The sequence below is a fragment of the Malaya genurostris genome, chromosome 1 (assembly GCF_030247185.1).
Source record: "Malaya genurostris strain Urasoe2022 chromosome 1, Malgen_1.1, whole genome shotgun sequence".
NCBI lineage: Eukaryota > Metazoa > Arthropoda > Insecta > Diptera > Culicidae > Malaya > Malaya genurostris.
The window spans coordinates 75,023,731-75,041,113 of record NC_080570.1 but is presented as its reverse complement, the minus strand read 5'-3'; the positions used below and the strand labels follow the sequence as shown (position 1 = coordinate 75,041,113).

The 17,383-nt window shown below is 38.9% G+C and overlaps 1 protein-coding gene across 4 annotated transcripts in view; it reads right to left on the bottom strand.

Moving 5' to 3' along the window:
- LOC131440500 (titin) overlaps window positions 1-17,383 on the bottom strand; it is a 350,616-nt gene that overhangs the window by 85,193 nt on the left and 248,040 nt on the right. For all 4 annotated transcript variants that reach the window (XM_058611823.1, XM_058611822.1, XM_058611825.1 and 1 more), the window contains one exon: window positions 15,140-15,270. In XM_058611823.1, coding sequence (XP_058467806.1) covers window positions 15,140-15,270 — 131 coding nt within the window. The remainder of the gene's footprint in view (window positions 1-15,139; window positions 15,271-17,383) is intronic.

The window sequence follows — 17,383 nt, the reverse complement described above, 5'->3', positions numbered from 1 at the left end:
CTTGTTCAAAAGGATCCTTTTACGCAGGAGTACCGCGTCTACGTGCCCGCTCGCGAAGTAGAAATCGACGGTGTGGTCACCGATTCGAGTTTGACTTGCGAGGACGTTCTTAAGTACGGGGTGGACTGTTTTAAGGATCCCTCACTTAAGAATGTCAAGATACTGGATTGCAAGCGATTGCATTCAGTATCGATCGCCGGGGATGGAACAAAGTCCTATCCCCAATCAGACTCTTATCGTGTGACCTTCGCCGGCACTGCTTTGCCCAACTACATCCTCTTGGACCGGGCTCGTTTGCCTGTTCGCCTATTCGTACCCCGAGTAATGAATTGTACTAATTGCAAACAACTGGGGCATACAGCTACCCATTGCAGCAATAAGCCACGTTGTACCAACTGTGGGGAAGCTCATGCGGACGGCTCTTGCGGTACGGATGCTGAAAAGTGTCTCCACTATAAGGAGGGTCCGCATGACCTCTCTGATTGTCCCGCTTACAAACTGCGAGGAGATCGGATGAAGCATTCCCTGAAGGAACACTCCAAGCGTTTCTTTGTCGAGATGCTTAAAGGTGCCACCCCTTCTAAACAGACAACAAACCCATATGCCTGCTTGTCGTCTGACGAGAGCGATTCTGACGACCCTTTGGAAGGTCCATCTGCGGCGGTCCCTCATAGCTGTAGGAAAAGAATAAATAAATCCTCTCGCAAGCTACCTAGTAAGGGTTCGAAGGTGTCTTCCGAAGGGCTTCTAAAAGTTACAGCTAACGGGAATCGGGACAAACCACCGAAGCAAAAAGCTCCTGGTCTCGGAAAACTCAATTCCGGGATGGAATTCCCACCACTTCCAGGGACTACAAAATCCCCAAGCGTCCCTGAAAATCTACCAGAGAACCAACTAGGTGCTGGATTTATCAAGTTCTCTGATGTTGTGGACTGAATTTTTACAACTTTCAATATTTCTGACCCTCTTAGAAGCATTTTAATTGCTTTCATGCCAACAGTAAAAACATATTTGAAGCAGTGACTGTAAATTGGCCCCTTCTCTCAGCGATTGTATCCTTCGATGGCTAAATCATCCACCGAGGTAACGGAACTAATCACTGTTTTACAGTGGAATTGCAGAAGTATCATCCCAAAAATAGATTCTTTCAAATTTCTAGTAAATAACCTGAAATGTGACGCATTTGCATTGTGCGAAACTTGGCTAACTTCTGAAATATCATTAAGCTTCCACGATTTTAACATTATTCGCCTGTATTGAGATATTTCCGACAACTTCAATATAACAATCGCAAATACGGGAGAAATGACACGGATTTCTGCACCACCAGCAAGACCAAGTGCGCTGGATTTATCCCTTTGCTCGACATCGCTACGTTGAATTGCACGTAGGAGGTAATTTCTGATCCCCACGGTAGCGATCATCTACCGATCGTAATCTCAATCACCAGCGGCTCAAAACCATCGAAGACAATCAATGTTTCGTATGACTTCACACGAAATATTGATTGGAAAAGCTATGCAATCGCGATATCTGAGAAACTTGAAAGAACTCAACAACTTACAGAGTACACGTTTTTGGCTGGATGGATTCTCGACACCGCGACCCAAGCTCAGACGAAACGCGTACCCGGCGCGAAAACTAACATCCGTCCTCCCAACCCGTTGTGGGACAAAGAGTGCACAAATTTAAACGCGGAGAGAGCCTCCGCGTATAAAATGTTCAGAAAAAATGGAACACCTGATAACTACCGGATTTACACGGCGTTAGACGTTAAAATTAAGAACTTGATAAGAGTCAAGAAACGCGGTTACTGGCGTCAGTTCGTAGACGGCTTAACGAAAGAAACATCTATGAGCACTCTTTGGAACACAGCCCGACGAATGCGCAATCATAACACCACGAATGAAAGCGAGGAATACTCCAACCGCTGGATATCCGATTTCGCTAAAAAAGTATGCCCAGACTCTGTTCCGGAACAGAAGATCACCCGCGCCGTGACACCAAATACAAACGAAACACAGTTTTCGATGGTAGAGCTCTCACTTGCACTCTTATCATGTAACAATAGAGCCCCGGGGTTAGACAGAATTAAATTAAACTTGTTGAAAAATCTGCCTGACCCCGCCAAAAGGCGTTTGTTGAGTTTATTCAATAAGTTCCTTAAAGACAATATTGTTCCACATGACTGGAGATAAGTGAAAGTAATCGCCATTCAAAAACCAGGAAAACCAACCTCCGATCACAATTCGTCTAGACAATTGGATCAAAACTAATGGTTTGCTTTCAGATACCCAATTTGGTTTCCGCAGGGGCAAAGGAACAAACGATTGTCTTGCGTTGCTCTCAACAGAAATTCAAATGACATTTGCCCGTAAAGAACAAATGGCATCAGTTTTCCTTGACATCAAGGGTGCTTTTGATTCAGTTTCAATAAATATACTATCTGAGAAGCTGCACCAGCATGGTCTTTCACCAGTTTTGAACAACTTTTTATACAATCTATTGTTCGAGAAACACATGTATTTCGCGCATGGTGATTTGTCGACAATACGATTTAGCTACATGAGTCTTTCTCAGGGCTCATGCTTAAGCCCCCTTTTATAACATTTTTACCTAAGCAACATTGATCAATGTATCAACACATCTTGCACGCTAAGACGTGTTGCCGACGACAGCGCTGTGTCTGTTATAGGACCCAAAGCTGTCGATCTCCAAGGACCATTACAAGACACCCTCGACAACTTGTCGACATGGGCTCTTCAAATGGGTATCGAGTTCTCTACGGAGAAAACTGAGCTGGTTGTATTTTCGAGGAAGCGAGAACCAGTACAATTACAGCTTCAACTAAGGGGTGAAACCATAGCTCAGGTCTTCACATTTAAATATCTCGGGGTCTGGTTCGACTCCAAAGGCATTAGGGGGTGTCACATTAGGTATCTGAAACAAAAATGCCAACAGAGAAACAACTTTCTTCGCACAATAACCGGATCATGGTGGGGTGCCCACCCATGAGACCTGCTCAGGCTATACCAAACAACGATATTGTCCGTTATGGAATATGGATGCTTCTGCTTCCGATCCGCCGCGAACACCCATTTCATTAAACTGGAAAGAATTCAGTATTGTTGTTTGCGTATTGCCCTCGGTTGCATGCAATCGACTCATACGATGAGCCTCGAAGTGCTGGCGTGCGTTTTTCCTTTGAAAAACCGGTTCTGGGATCTCTCATATCGTTTGCTTATCCGATGCGACATTTTGAATCCTCTGGTGATTGAAAACTTCGAAAGGTTAGTTGAGCTTAATTCTCAAACCCGTTTTATGTCCTTGTATTTTGATTACATGGCTCAGAATCACGGACAGCCTAAGCTCAATAGAAGCTCTCCGGGCAATGAAGCCCGGAAAATACCGGGGAAAATACGGGAACACTTGCGAACTTTATCTGAACGGTATTATTCAATATCGTTAGTCTGGGTCCCTTCGCATTGTTCCATTCCGGGCAATGAAAAAGCAGACTCACTGGCTAAAGTGGGCGCATTAGAAGGTGATATTTATGAAAGACCAATCTGCTTCAATGAATTTTTCAGTATCTCTCGTCAGAAAACTCTCGAAAGTTGGCAAACTTCATGGAGCAATGACGAACTGTGACGATGGCTACACTCCATTATTCCTAAGGTATCGACGAAGCCTTGGTTCAAGGGGATGAACGTGAGTCGTGATTTCATTCGTGTTATGTCACGGCTCATGTCAAGTCACTATACATTTAACGCACATCTCCGGCGTATCGGGATCGTGGAGAACGGGCTCTGCACCTGTGGCGACGGTTATCAGGACATCGAGCATGTCGTGTGGTCGTGCATAGAGTATCGCGACGCCAGGTCGAAGCTACTGGAATCCCTCAGGGCCCGAGGTAGACCGCCTGAGGTTCCGGTTCGGGATGTGTTGGCAAGTCGGGATAGTTCATATATGCTTCTCATATAACATTACCTTAAACACATTAATATACAAGTGTAATCTGTTACATCTTGCTTAGAAAGTTCCTCCTATTTATCGACGTTGTTTCAACTGTGGCTAAGAATAATTTTCACCTGCACCGTCTCTTCACCATCTCGATGTCAACTAATTAGATCTCTGTCGTTTTTAGACATTTCGTTCCCATATCCCCTTTTACTCCGTATTCGCCAATATTTACTTCTCTGTATATTTTTTTCTTATTCTCTTCCGTAATATCACCATCATCGCCCTCGAAAGGCCGCTCTAGTCTATCAACAGCATGCGGGCCACCCGCCGGGTATTCGTAGCCTGGGGGTGTTTCCCGCGGACCCACACGGACCGAAGGATGCGGCCAAGATAGATTCTTACAAACGTCATCTGGAAGACTCTCATAATATATTCAATCCACTGGTAGGTTCCGATCACCAGCTGAAGGCTGAATCTGCAAAGTCGACCACTGCGACGACATTACCTAATGATACTACCGAGTCGACGACGTTACCTAAGTTTTAAGTTAGTCGTTATATTATACTGTTGAATAAAAATATACTTTCGGAAATTACAAAAATAATAGTCTATCCTAGTTTAGCGGATCCCTACCTCTCCATACAAAATGTCGCATACAAGCTGGTAATGTTTCAAGACATACTTTAAACAAGTTCCTCAATAGAAATATTATACGATAATTGGAATTGGGTAGGTGACGAAAATTGTTGTTTCGAAAAGAAATATCTAACCCATCTGTTCCTGGGGCGACATTTGTGCCGCAACCAAGACCGTAAGCCAGAAAATTATTGAAAAAAAAGGATATGCAACCACTGTGAAAATCGACTTTCGAAAATGGTTGAAAGATTTTCACACATTTAGGCTCAATGGAATGGTCTTACGGTCTCATAAGTTTCGATTGAATTTCATCCGAGTTAGACTACCGGTTGGCTCAAAACTTTTTCAAACTTTGAAAGAGTCATCTAGCGACAATTATCAGAACACGAATATAATGGTTGGATTTGGTATCTTGCCATGATGGAGAAAATCCTTGGAGTGGTATGACCCGAACAATGCCCAGGTGGTACCTTCTTGAACTCCCTCAACATGCAAAAGCTTCACCTAAAAGAAAAATATTGGGGCATCATCAAGCAGAACCTCAAATACGATAAAAAATAATTGTCAGTCGGAAGCATCTTTTGTGGCGAAAACAGTGTCCAAGGAGGCTATGAAAAAATTAAACGAAGAACTAACTTAAAAGGCTCGTAAATTCGCATTTGCGAAAAAAAGGTAGCTGACGCTAATTATATGTATGTAATGTATAATCCCACAGTATCTTATACCACAGATTATTGATCCAGAGTACTTATTCATTGAGACTGAATTCACAGGTACTGCTGAATACTATCGTGGAAGGCAATGGGACTACAGTAAATTTTCTAAATGAAACTCACTTCTACAGTAGGAGCGAGTGAGTTGATTGTAATATGTTCAAGATATTTCATTCGAGGTAATTGTTTTGTAAAGCTATGCATTTTTTGCATCTTTTATCCCACTCACGAAAGAACTGTTCATCTTTTGATGCGATCCAGTCGTCAAGCCATTTCACAAATTTTTCCACATCTTTATAGCTAGTGATGTGCTGCTCAGAAAGTGCATGAGATACCGATGAAAACAGATGATATCCGAAAGGGACCAAGTCCGCGGAGTATAAAGGGTGAAATTCCCACCTGAGTTCAGAAATGGGGCCTTGTCATACTACATAATGACTCACACAAATCTTGTGGAGAATTCTGACAATGCTTCACTGAAATTCATCATTTGATGTCGGCAGGAATTAGTATTTACAGTTTTCTCTGGTTTGAGAAGCTCGTAGTACGAGACTCCTTTTTGATTTCACTATAAGCATTATATCGTTATCTTTCCGAAACGATTAAGTTTTGTAATTAATGTCAATGGTTAGCCAGGGTCGATCTATGATTTTCTGCAATTGACTTTCTCAAAATTGATCCATTCCGCATATCCCGTTATTGAGACAGTGCAAAAAATCTTTTTTTCCATGCCAAGAAATCAATGTTTCGTTTACCGTTTTTCACTGTTCTTACTGTCTATCATTCAGCTTATGAGGAACCCACTTTTCCACATTTTAAATTTTTCCATGATATCTAGACGATCTGAAATGACTTAGCGACTAACATTGAAACTTCTTCGCCATTTTTCATGTTTGGTTATTATCTTTGTTCAACAATTATTACAATTCGGCATTTTCAAATGTTCTGGGATTAACTGAGCGTTATTTTTCTTTTACATTGATATTCCGACTTTTAAATCGTATAAACCGCCGGAAACGATAGAACATAAATAACGTAAGCTTAAAAATAAAATAACGAATTAATACTTCCCGCAAATGCTCTCTACTTGGCAAGAATTTCGACAAATTAACTTCACTAAATGTAAGTGGCACTAACTTGCAATTGACAAAACTGCAGTGTCCTTTCGGAATGTAGTTAAAGCATCAACACACCCTATCCTCCTTATCCTTTTTTCCTTCCTTGTGAATGATGCAGAAGGGGGCGCCCGGCAAATAGTGACTATCATGCTGTGGAGATGTTCAGTTTGAGTTGGAATGCTATCAATTCATGATGATGATATCAGTGTGCAATCCGACAAGACCATCGTCACAACGCAACACTACATTGCAAATGACAAAACTGAAGTATGTTTTTGTAACGTGAGGTTACTGCAAAACATTGACGCAAGAGTCTCTACGGTGAACTAATCCCTGTTTGCAGGGACATCTTTTTCTAAATTATAACACATGTGTTAAATTATCATTAACACATGGATCAATAAGTCCCGAGACTAAAGCAGAGATGGCGCTCGTAGTAAATCAGTAACCACGTCTTTCTAGAGTACTAACCTTTGCTTGAAACGGGTCAAAATTTTAAGTCGATCCGACCAGAAACAGCTGAGTTATCGAGGTTGGAGTAAAGTCGTTATGTAGTTTGTTTAAAAAATGGAAAAAACCGAGTTTCGTGTTTTGATAAAACATTGTTTTTAATGGGTAAAAACACCGTGCAAGCGAAACAATGGATTGAAAAATGTTACCCGGACTCTTGTTCATCAAAAGCAACGATTTGTCGGTGGTTCGCCGAGTTTAAACGTGGTCGTACCGACACAAATGACGCGGAACGCTCGGGTAGACCTATGGAAGCCGTTACACCGAAAAATGTGAGTGAAGTGACAAAAATTATAATGAAAGATCGTAAAGTGAAGCTCCATGAGATTGCTGAGATGACACAGATGTCATATGGAAGTGTATTTACTATCCTTCATGAAAAATTGAGCACGAAAAAAGTTTTTTCCAAGTGGGTGCCGCAATTGCTTTCGATGGAACAAAAACACCCTGCCACAAGTCGATAAAAAAAAACCACGAAATTGAACGAATTGGGCTTTGATCTGCTTTGCTTTTCGCCATGGAAGAAGGAACACAGTTGATCTATTCTTGGTTAAGTTCCTTCCTTGCCGCCAGATTCCGCGTGATCTGTAGGCTGATCCTAACCGGAGAATGATAATAGGAACAATCAATCTCCCTGAGAATAAGTTTGACTAATTTTTAAATGTAGTACCCTTTAGGCATATAAATAATCAGTTGGTACAAAAGGTGCAGAGAATTTTTTTTACCATCCACTTTTACGGCATTTACAAAAAGTGATAAGCATGGGCTGGATTCTAGAATGTGTTATTAGCAATCTAACGCAGAACGAATCCCGAAAGCGCCATCTATGTTTCATTATTTGAACCTGTCTTGAGATGACGATTGAATTTTACACAGGATGCTATCGGGAACTCATTTTATTTTAAATATTTTGTAGAATTTTGTAATCTGTCACAAGAACAGTTTATTCGAGAATGCCGGAAAATTTATTTTCTTTTATTTAGTGTAATCACGATTGATTTCAGAAGATGATATTTTGACCAATATCGAGATCCGGAATTTGTTACCGCTCAGTTGAGGTTATTCATCGTTGCACACATACGCCTCTAGTTGTGAAACGCAACGTTAGATGAACAGTAGATCAAAAAACCTGCTTTAATCCACCTAGTGGTGTAATGATGCCTTTCTCATATCAATCGGAATATATAAAACTGTGTTATTCTTCAAAATAATTTTCTTCGATTCTTGAAAAAATAACCGATATCGGTTTGTTTGGCTATCTACTGACAGATTTGGGGTCGATTTAGATTTTTTTTACGTTTTGCCTTCCTCATATAGAAAGGTTATGCATCACTTGAAAAACCGACTAGTGTCATATACCATTCGACTCAGTTCATCGAGCTGAGCAATGTCTGTGTGTGTGTGTGTGTGTATGTGTCAAATAATCTCACTAGATTTTCTCGGAGATGGCTGAATCGATTTTGACAAACTTAGATTCAAATGAAAGGTCTCGTAGCCCCATACGAAATTCCTGAATTTCATCCGGATCCGACTTCCGGTTCCGGAGTTATAGGGTAAAGTGTGTTCAATATTGTACACCGTCACTTAAACCGGCGAAACAAAAAACGTAAAAAAATTTCTAAACTGGTCTCAAAACTACACAAACTGATAGTCATTATCAGTAGGAAACTAAACAAACCGATTCCGGCTATCCTGGTTCCCGGTATCCGGTTCCGGAAGTACCTGAAACAGTGGTCATATATACCAAAATGCATCTCACTCATTTTTCTCAGCGATGGTTTGACCGATTTCCACAAACTTAGATTCAAATGAAAGCTCTTCCGGTGCCATACGGAATTCCTGAATTTCATCCGGTTCCGGAATTATAGGGTAAAGTGTGTTCAATATTGTACACCGTCACTTAAACCGGCGAAACAAAAACCGTAAAAAATATTATAAACTGGACTCTAAACCGTTATTCCCAATCTTAGGGTCAATTGAAAGGTCTTATGGTCCTACCAAAATTACTGCATATTTTCGGATGCAACAAACATTTAAATCGTCATTTAGAGTGCGTACTAGTAGAGTTTGTATGTCATGTTAGTTGGTGGCCGTACGAACCGACTTTGATTATACCGGTTAAGGATGACCTACGCAATCAAAGCACTGTTTTATTATATATGTTATACTAGTTAATGCACAAACAATCTCTTGGTTTCTTTCAAAAATCTAAGAGAAAAATTTTGAATAGAATACCACAATATGGCATCATTACACCAATAGGTGGATTAAAACAGGTTTTTTGCTTTTTTCAGTGATAGTATAAAATTTTTAACACACTCTACCCTATATTTCCGGATTCAGAGAATGTATCCAGATAAAATTCAGTAATTCCGTATGGGACTTTCATTTGAACCTGAGTTTGTGAAAATCGGTCGCGCCATCTAAGAGAAAAGTAAGAACACATATTTTCATATTTTTGCACATTTTACCCCATAACTCCGAAACCAGAAATCAGATCCAAATGAAATTCAGGAATTTTGTATGGGACTTCAACAGCTTTCATTTGAATCTAAGTTTTTGAATCGCGGTTTAGACATCTCCGAAAAAAGTTAGTGCAAAAAAAACGTTACTTACACACATTTTGCGTACTCGACGAACTGAGTCGACTGGTATATGACACTCGGTCCTCCGGGCCTCGGTTCAAAAGTGGTTTTCACAGTGATTGCATAACTTTTCTATATGAGAAAGGCAAAAAGGTATCACTTAGCCGTGGTGAAATGAAAAGGCAACTTTATACCATACAAGTTGGAATCATTATTTGCTTATCCATTTTTCACCAGAAGTCACTTTGGTGTCACTGATACTGAAATTACTATTACAGTCGGCCTTTAGGTGTATATTTCAAACAGTTTTGATACTGTACTGTGTCGGCATATAACAAAGCCAGAGTTTCTTCCGAGAAAATTTTCCAAATTATTTTCCATATTTTTTAGGTGGCTCCAAAACTCAGAAATGGGTTTTCATATTTTTTCTGATGTAGTCACATTGGAGTGTTTCAATTGATCAGTTGTAGCAATTATTGACGAATTCATGATGTAATCATAGCTGTAAAGGAGAGTGATATGTATGTATAAAAAGTAGTAAAAAAATCGATTTAATTTCCATTCGATCATAGGGTTATTAATCTGATGGCAATCGAATTTCCATATTCATTGCGCGTTTTTCATCTCCAAAACCATTGCAGTGCAAGTTATACCAAGTGAGAGCTCTATTAAGAGCTACTCAGCTAGAAAAATGATATCCGATTGAATGCAGGTTGTTCAAATTATTACTGCTATGGTTTCCACAACATATACTCGTATTTTCTTTGCAATATTGCTATTAAACCAGGTTTAATTTTCGATGCATCTGCACCAAAAACTGACTTTCAATCGATTGGTGGAAGAAACTGAAAAAACGGGATGTGGTTGCGAGTAGTTTAGTATTTTTCAATTTCACTAAACAATTTGTACTACATTCCAGGACGAACAATTATTTAAGCGATTCACTATACATGCGGCTTTTCGGAAAGCATTTATCCCTAGTCGGATTTCACCTGCCATGAAAGTTTATTAGGGGTGAACAAATACTCGCTGAATTTATTGAAAATACATGAGATATCTTATTTTTCAAAACCCTTAAAAATTGTCCATTGAAATATATGCGGGGCATGATGCTCGATCGTAGAGAACGTGAAAAATATATATTTTGAATTACACGAAGTCACGTGTATCTGAACATAGAGGCAGAACATCCATCAAAATAACTTCTTAAAGAAACTTTAACCTTTCCTTGTCCGAAATATTTACCATGTGGAAGATTGTTCAGTATTGTTCAATAAATTGATAACATATACATAGTTTTTGTAAGTGAATTCTTAAGCATTTTGTCCCACAAAATTCGGATCATTTTGCCCCTTGAAAATATGGGACGATAACTTTGACGATTTTGCCGTATGGTCGCAAATACATTGTGTGTATTGGAAGTAATTTTAGAAGAACGAAGCATTGACAAAGATGTTCACTGGTTACTTAGTTAAAATCGTCTTACTGACTCTAGATAATTACTTTGAAACGAAAATCAAAAATTTCATACAACAGACACAGAATTGGTTTTTGGTTATTTTTCCAGATGTGCTTGAACCATCACTACCAAAATTTTTTAGTAATCTATTGTCATGACGGACATACAATTTTATTAAAATTTGAGTGAAAAAATGTGCCTCGGGGGTGCAAAATGCCTCTTGCTTTTATCAGAAGTTACTCAGTTTTACAGTAACTTAAATCTAAAACGGCTTACTGTGAATTCGTTTGTTCCAGTTTTTTTTCTATTGCAGATTTCCACATAAATCTTCCAGCTGCTGAGTTTGCTCTAAAGGTGTTGACAACGATTAGGACAATATCAGGGTAGCCTGATTATGATATCGTAAAAAAACTCAGCCAGAAGAATTCATCTGGGAGAAGAATTTCGTTCTTTTCAGGCCAGTAAGCATCTAAGCAGGACACAGAAATAAAAACTGGTAGCCAAAAGACCTGGTAGTTGTACAATGAGCTGCTTACGAAATACAAACGATGCATTCTCACTTTCGAAAAACGTACGTGAAAAACGTTTTTCAAAGCCATATGGTACCGATAAATTCGCAAGAAAGCTTAAGATCTGGTAAGGCATTTGCAGCTGCAAACAAAAAAGCAGGTTTTAGTGACAAACTAGACTATGGATTCCCGAATGTACTAGCAGGAGGACTCGAAAAAGCGTATTGCTCCATATATCAAAGTTTACAATTGCGCTGTAAAGTTCTGGCATGCTTTGTCAAACTATCACTACAATACCTAAGTGCTACAGTGATATCGAAACGAGGGGGATTTATTCGAAAACAACATCATGCCACTCAACTAACCTCAATTTCAATAAACTAAATAGATTAGATATAGTTTATTTCACCCCGGAGAGGAGGCACCGAATTGAGCAATATTTAATTGGGCAGTTGCCAGCTCTGGTATCTGATACACAGCAATAATAATTAAATTTTCAGGTGTCGCATATCCCCATACAGCACAAGAAATCGTCCTATAGCATGTGACCATTTTGATTTCTTCAGTAAAATTATTCAACGAAAGAAACATTTAAATAAATTCTGAAAGTTTTTGAAAACTGAAATTTTTCCTTTTTTCCACTTTGACCTATCATACAATAAACTTAAACTTATTGTACACAAATTATGAAAATTTTTTTGCGTCATTTTCTGGGCCATTGCAAAAGCGGGGAAAAATTTCCTACCACAACGAAACATCGTAAAATCCGAGTACGTTGAAAATATGCGGGCCAGATTTGGCGAAAAGAATAACTTGCGGTTTGGTGTTTTCAAACGTTTTTCCATGAGCCCTTGGAATGAAATCATGGAATCATTTTGGCCTTTTTTATATAGAAAGGTTATGCAATCACTATGAAAACCGACTTTTGAACAGAGGCCCGAAGGGCCGAGCTGCATATACCATTCGACTCAGTTCGTCGAGTACGCAAATGGCTGTGTGTGTGTGAAGGTCTTGTGATCCAATACAAAATGCTTGAATATTATTTCGATCCTACTTCCGGTTCCGGAATTATGGGGAAAAATGTGCAAAAAGTTGTGAAAATAAGTTCACCAACTTTTTTCGGAGATGGCTGAACCGATTTTTACAAACTTAGATTCAAATGAAAGCTCTTTGGGTCCCATATTAAATTCCTGAATTTCGTTTGGATCTGAATTCCGGTTCCGGAGTTATGGGATAATGCAAAAAAAATTAAAATAGGTTTTCTAGCTTTTCTCATAGATGGCGCGACCCATTTTCACAAACTTAGGTTCAAGTGAAAGGTTCCATACGGAATTCTTAAATTTCATCCGAATCCGACTTCCGGATCAGGAAATATAGGGTAAATTGTGTTAAAAATTTGATACCATCACTGAAAAGGGCCAAAACCCGTAAAAAAATTCTAAATCGACCTCAAATCTTCTTCAATTGATAGTTTTTATCAGTATAAGGTTAAACAAACCGATTTCGGTTACTCTTTCAAGAATCGAAGAATCGAATTATTTTGACGAATATCACAGTATAATATATGAGAGTATGATTGATACGAGAAAGGCATCATTACACTACTAGGTGGATTAAAACAGGTTTTTTCTTTGTGTTTTTATGAATTCTAACCCAATGAATAAGAACGTATTTCGTAGAATGACTGAATTTTACAAGAATAATTTGTACAGCTTATGATAAAAAAAGAACCGGAATTTTCATTTTAAAATTCCCGCGCTTGTCCAATCGGTGAACTTTTATTCTCTCAACGTTGGCAACACTTTTATACATATTCTGTCAAATTTTGACGCATATCGTACGATTAGTTTTTGTTTGGCGTCTATATAAAGAAGTTGAAAAATTTTCGTGTGGCGATTTTTTAATGGATGAAAATTTAGAACAACGTGCGTGCATCAAATGTAGTGTTGCACATGAATTTAAGTGTTCCGAAACGTTAAAAATGTTAGAAAAGGCCTTTGGTAAACGCTTCAAAGGTGGTCGTACAAGCTTGGATCATGATGAGTTCCCTGGCCGCCCAACAACATCTGTTACTGAAGAAAACATTGAATCGGCGAAGCAAATCGTGTTGCGAAATCGTTCTGTACCGATTAGAGAGATTGCTGTGTTGTTGGGCATCTCTTATGGATCAGCCGAACACATTTTAACTGATGTTTTGGGTTTGAAACGCGTCGATTTTCGGCTGGTGCCAAAAAAGCTGAATTTCATTCAAAAACAGCGTTGGTTGTGTCGCAGTTTTTGGCCAGAAACACAACCAATATCATCAACCAAGGAGAGTACTTTGAAGGCGATAATAAATAAATTTATTAAAAATTGAAATTTTGCGTTTTTTTTAATAAAATTCCGGTTCTTTTTTATCATAAGGTATGTGTCAAACCTACACCATATTTCAAGCGGACGTGTAAACTTTCATGCTTCATCAAGAAATATGTAAATATGTCAGAATGCAATAAAATGAGTCATCCTCGAAAATGTCAACACGAAACACGTAAATTTAAACGTTTTTTTTCTAGGTGTGTATTTTCATTCGGAAGATTCAGATTTTTGGTACTTCTGGTACATCCCGGAAGGAGTTTTTTTCTTGATACTAACTAAAAAAGAAGACTCCGATGCTATCATTACCTGATCAATGTAATGATATGGCCCTTATTACCGTTCTTACTTCCACTTTCACATTCACTTCACTTACATGTCACTTCACTTGATTTTACCTATTACCAGTATCACGCACAGTGAAGTGATCACTGTGGTGCAAAATACTAATTTTTTCAACAAAATGCTGGTGGCGCGACTTCCGTATTAAGGACCTACATTCACTTCTTTTGATTTCCACCGTGAATTGATACCCATAATAAACGTCACAGTCTCTTCACTTGGTTTTCACCGTGTAGTGACACCGGTAATAAGGGCCGATATGTAATAAAATGAGTAATCTCTGTATAGCTCTTGGCATCTTGAGCTACATCAAATAAACAAACGAACGAGAAAAAAATGACATTTGCAACAATTTTATTCACATTGAAACAATCATCCATTCATTGGTATTCGGAAAATTCTTTCTTTGAAACATCTCATTTTCCTAGCAACCTTACCGAAATACGTATTTAACTTTCGATTCGATCGAAATTCATACGATGCCTCAATAAGTAACGATGCTACGGTGAGATAGTTTCGTTCACACTATCCGTAACCAATCCATCAACTAGATTGAAAGCATGAAGCGTTCCGAAAATCTTTCGACTTTTCTTTCCACTACCTATACTTTACAAATCGATTTAGTTTGGAAGTTGAAGGCACTGTAAAATAAAATCTCACTCTACACTCGCTATCCGCTATTTTATTTCTGCACGAGGCCGAAGGAACCATTGTTGCTCTACCCATACAAGACTGACATAATCTTGAAACAGAAGAAAATTTCTTTCCCGTGGATTGTCAGCTTTATCGTCTTCACACCATGGCTTTCAGGATAACTTGATTTTGTGTCTTACTTTTTTCTTGCCATACACAATTTGACGGTGCTTTTCTTTCGCACTCGCCTGATTCCTGGTTTGATTTATGTTCCGCTGGTGCAGGATAATTTTATATTATTTTATATGCATTATGTACTTACGTTATGATACCACGCCAGTTTGTATGGTTTCGGGTTCGACTGGATGTGACAGTCGAAGTATATATCATCGCCCTCCTTGATGTCGTCTGGATTTAACGATGATCCCATTTTCAGTGTAACAATTGGCATATCTGTGAGAAGAAATAATGGAAACAGTGGTGAAAAATTACCTTGACCCATAGCGGATTAGCATTGGCAGGTTCTATCAGAGAAGACTCTGCAGATAATGCGGATGACGATGATTTGCAATAGCTCGTTATGACTTGAGTAACGAGAAAATAAAGTATCCGATATTAGAATGGAACTTGCTGTTGAGGCAAAAAAATTGCTTTTAGTTTAGTATTACTGGCACTGAACATAATTTTCCTTTTTTTCTAGAGTTACTATAAATTGGCGAAATTTATTCTTTTCATAGAAATAATTATCTAAAAGTACAAAGTTTGTCCAAGGCCAAATCGATCGATTGTATCAAACATGCAAAGCAATACAGAATGCCAAACAGCGAAAATATTGCGAGTTTTATTATTAATAAAAAAAGCATGTAGACAGCATTTACTACTTTCCATTTGAGAACATGCTCCTGCAGCATGTACAAAACTTATTCACTTTGTTGTGCAAAATTTCCAACCACCCTCACCGGTTGAAGCCTTTGCCCGGTTTACAAAGCGTAGCGATAAAAAAGATCCACTAAATTGAGCGAATTATTTTAAACCGTACTTTGAGGAAACTGTCGCATTATAGTGCTGTAGTGATACAGAACGCGACATCGTCGCCGGTAAAAAGCATTTTCATCCCTATTCCGTATCCTCAATTTACCAGTAGTAGGTTTTTCTGTGGTAGCTGGTAGCGTTGTCCTATGGAAGAAAAACACAAGTTGGCTGGGATCGGTTCTACAGGGGCATGAACCGCATTCTTGCGCGCATAAAAAGAAATATCTGAAATAAAGCGTCCTACATAAATATTACGTTAGACCCAACATTATTCCTTCCTTCACTTTAGTCACTCTCGCTTTTTGCTTGCCAGATCCTCTGTCGTTTTTACAGCCGACGATTGCAATGGCAAGTCGACAAAAAAAAAGGAGATTATATTTTCGTTGAAGCTGAGCACTAGTTTGGCCTGGATGGTGATGCTATCCGCAAACAGTTTCTTCCATTGACGGTTCTAGGCAAAAAAAAAGTTGAGAAAGTCACAGGGCAAGATAAAAGTAGTCATACCCACTTTTTACAAGCGTGTGCACAAGGCCACAGACGCAACAACCGTAGTATACGGACAGCTAGCTTAGCGGTACTTCGATATGCAGCCTTGAAGTGTAGATTAAAGAATGAAAAAATCAAATACAATCCCTGGAAACCATCGCTTTTGCTAACCACACCAAAGGAAAATAAATTTATTTTCTTATTTCGTGTAAGCCAATGTAGAATCTATAATCATTTTAAAAATAAATGGATTCAGATGGGATATTTGATGTTTTGCCTGCACTCATAATGTGACGAAACAGTTGCATTGATTATCTTCGAGAGCAATTGTTATTCGAGAAAGCAGCATCGATATAAGCAACTTCGATGAAAATACTTATACCGTTTTCGTTTATTGATCAGAGCAGTCCGAGAGCTGGCCCAGAGTCACCCGAACAACATTTGAGATGTTCTTTTTAGCAACCTTGAGGTTGCTCTAGATTGGACTCTAATCGCGTAAATACGCTCTGAAAATTTTTTCAGGTCGCACCACGACATCCAGTTATTTAGGGTGCGTACCACGTGCTCGTTTTACTCGGAGTCAGAGTCACCCGCGTGTAGGTTCAAAAACGAAAACAGTATCAGTCTGTTGGTGCAAGTAAGCTTTTTAAAATGAAAAAGTGGTGTTCGGAGAAATGCCGTATCCAACGAATGTCTCATTCAGCTGAATGGCAAAGCAAAGCTTTGGTATTACATTCCTGTAGTGGAATTTGACCTTCTGTTTCAACAGACTTCGCAGCCGATTTAGAGTGTACAGAATCAGTGCATGAATGGTGCTACGATTCTACTGACACTACGAATCCTTCCAGGTCGGGACTCGAACATACGACAACTGGTTTGTTAGACCAGTGCCAGTCTGAGGCGTCATATAATTTATATTTTCGTATGCCTTATAGACCTTTCCAGGTAGTCCTGAGAGGTTTATGGAATGACCAAATTTCTTATGGAACGAACAAAGAACTGTTTAAAATTGGTTCTCTTTCCCAGTAATACTAATGGAAAAAAGAGC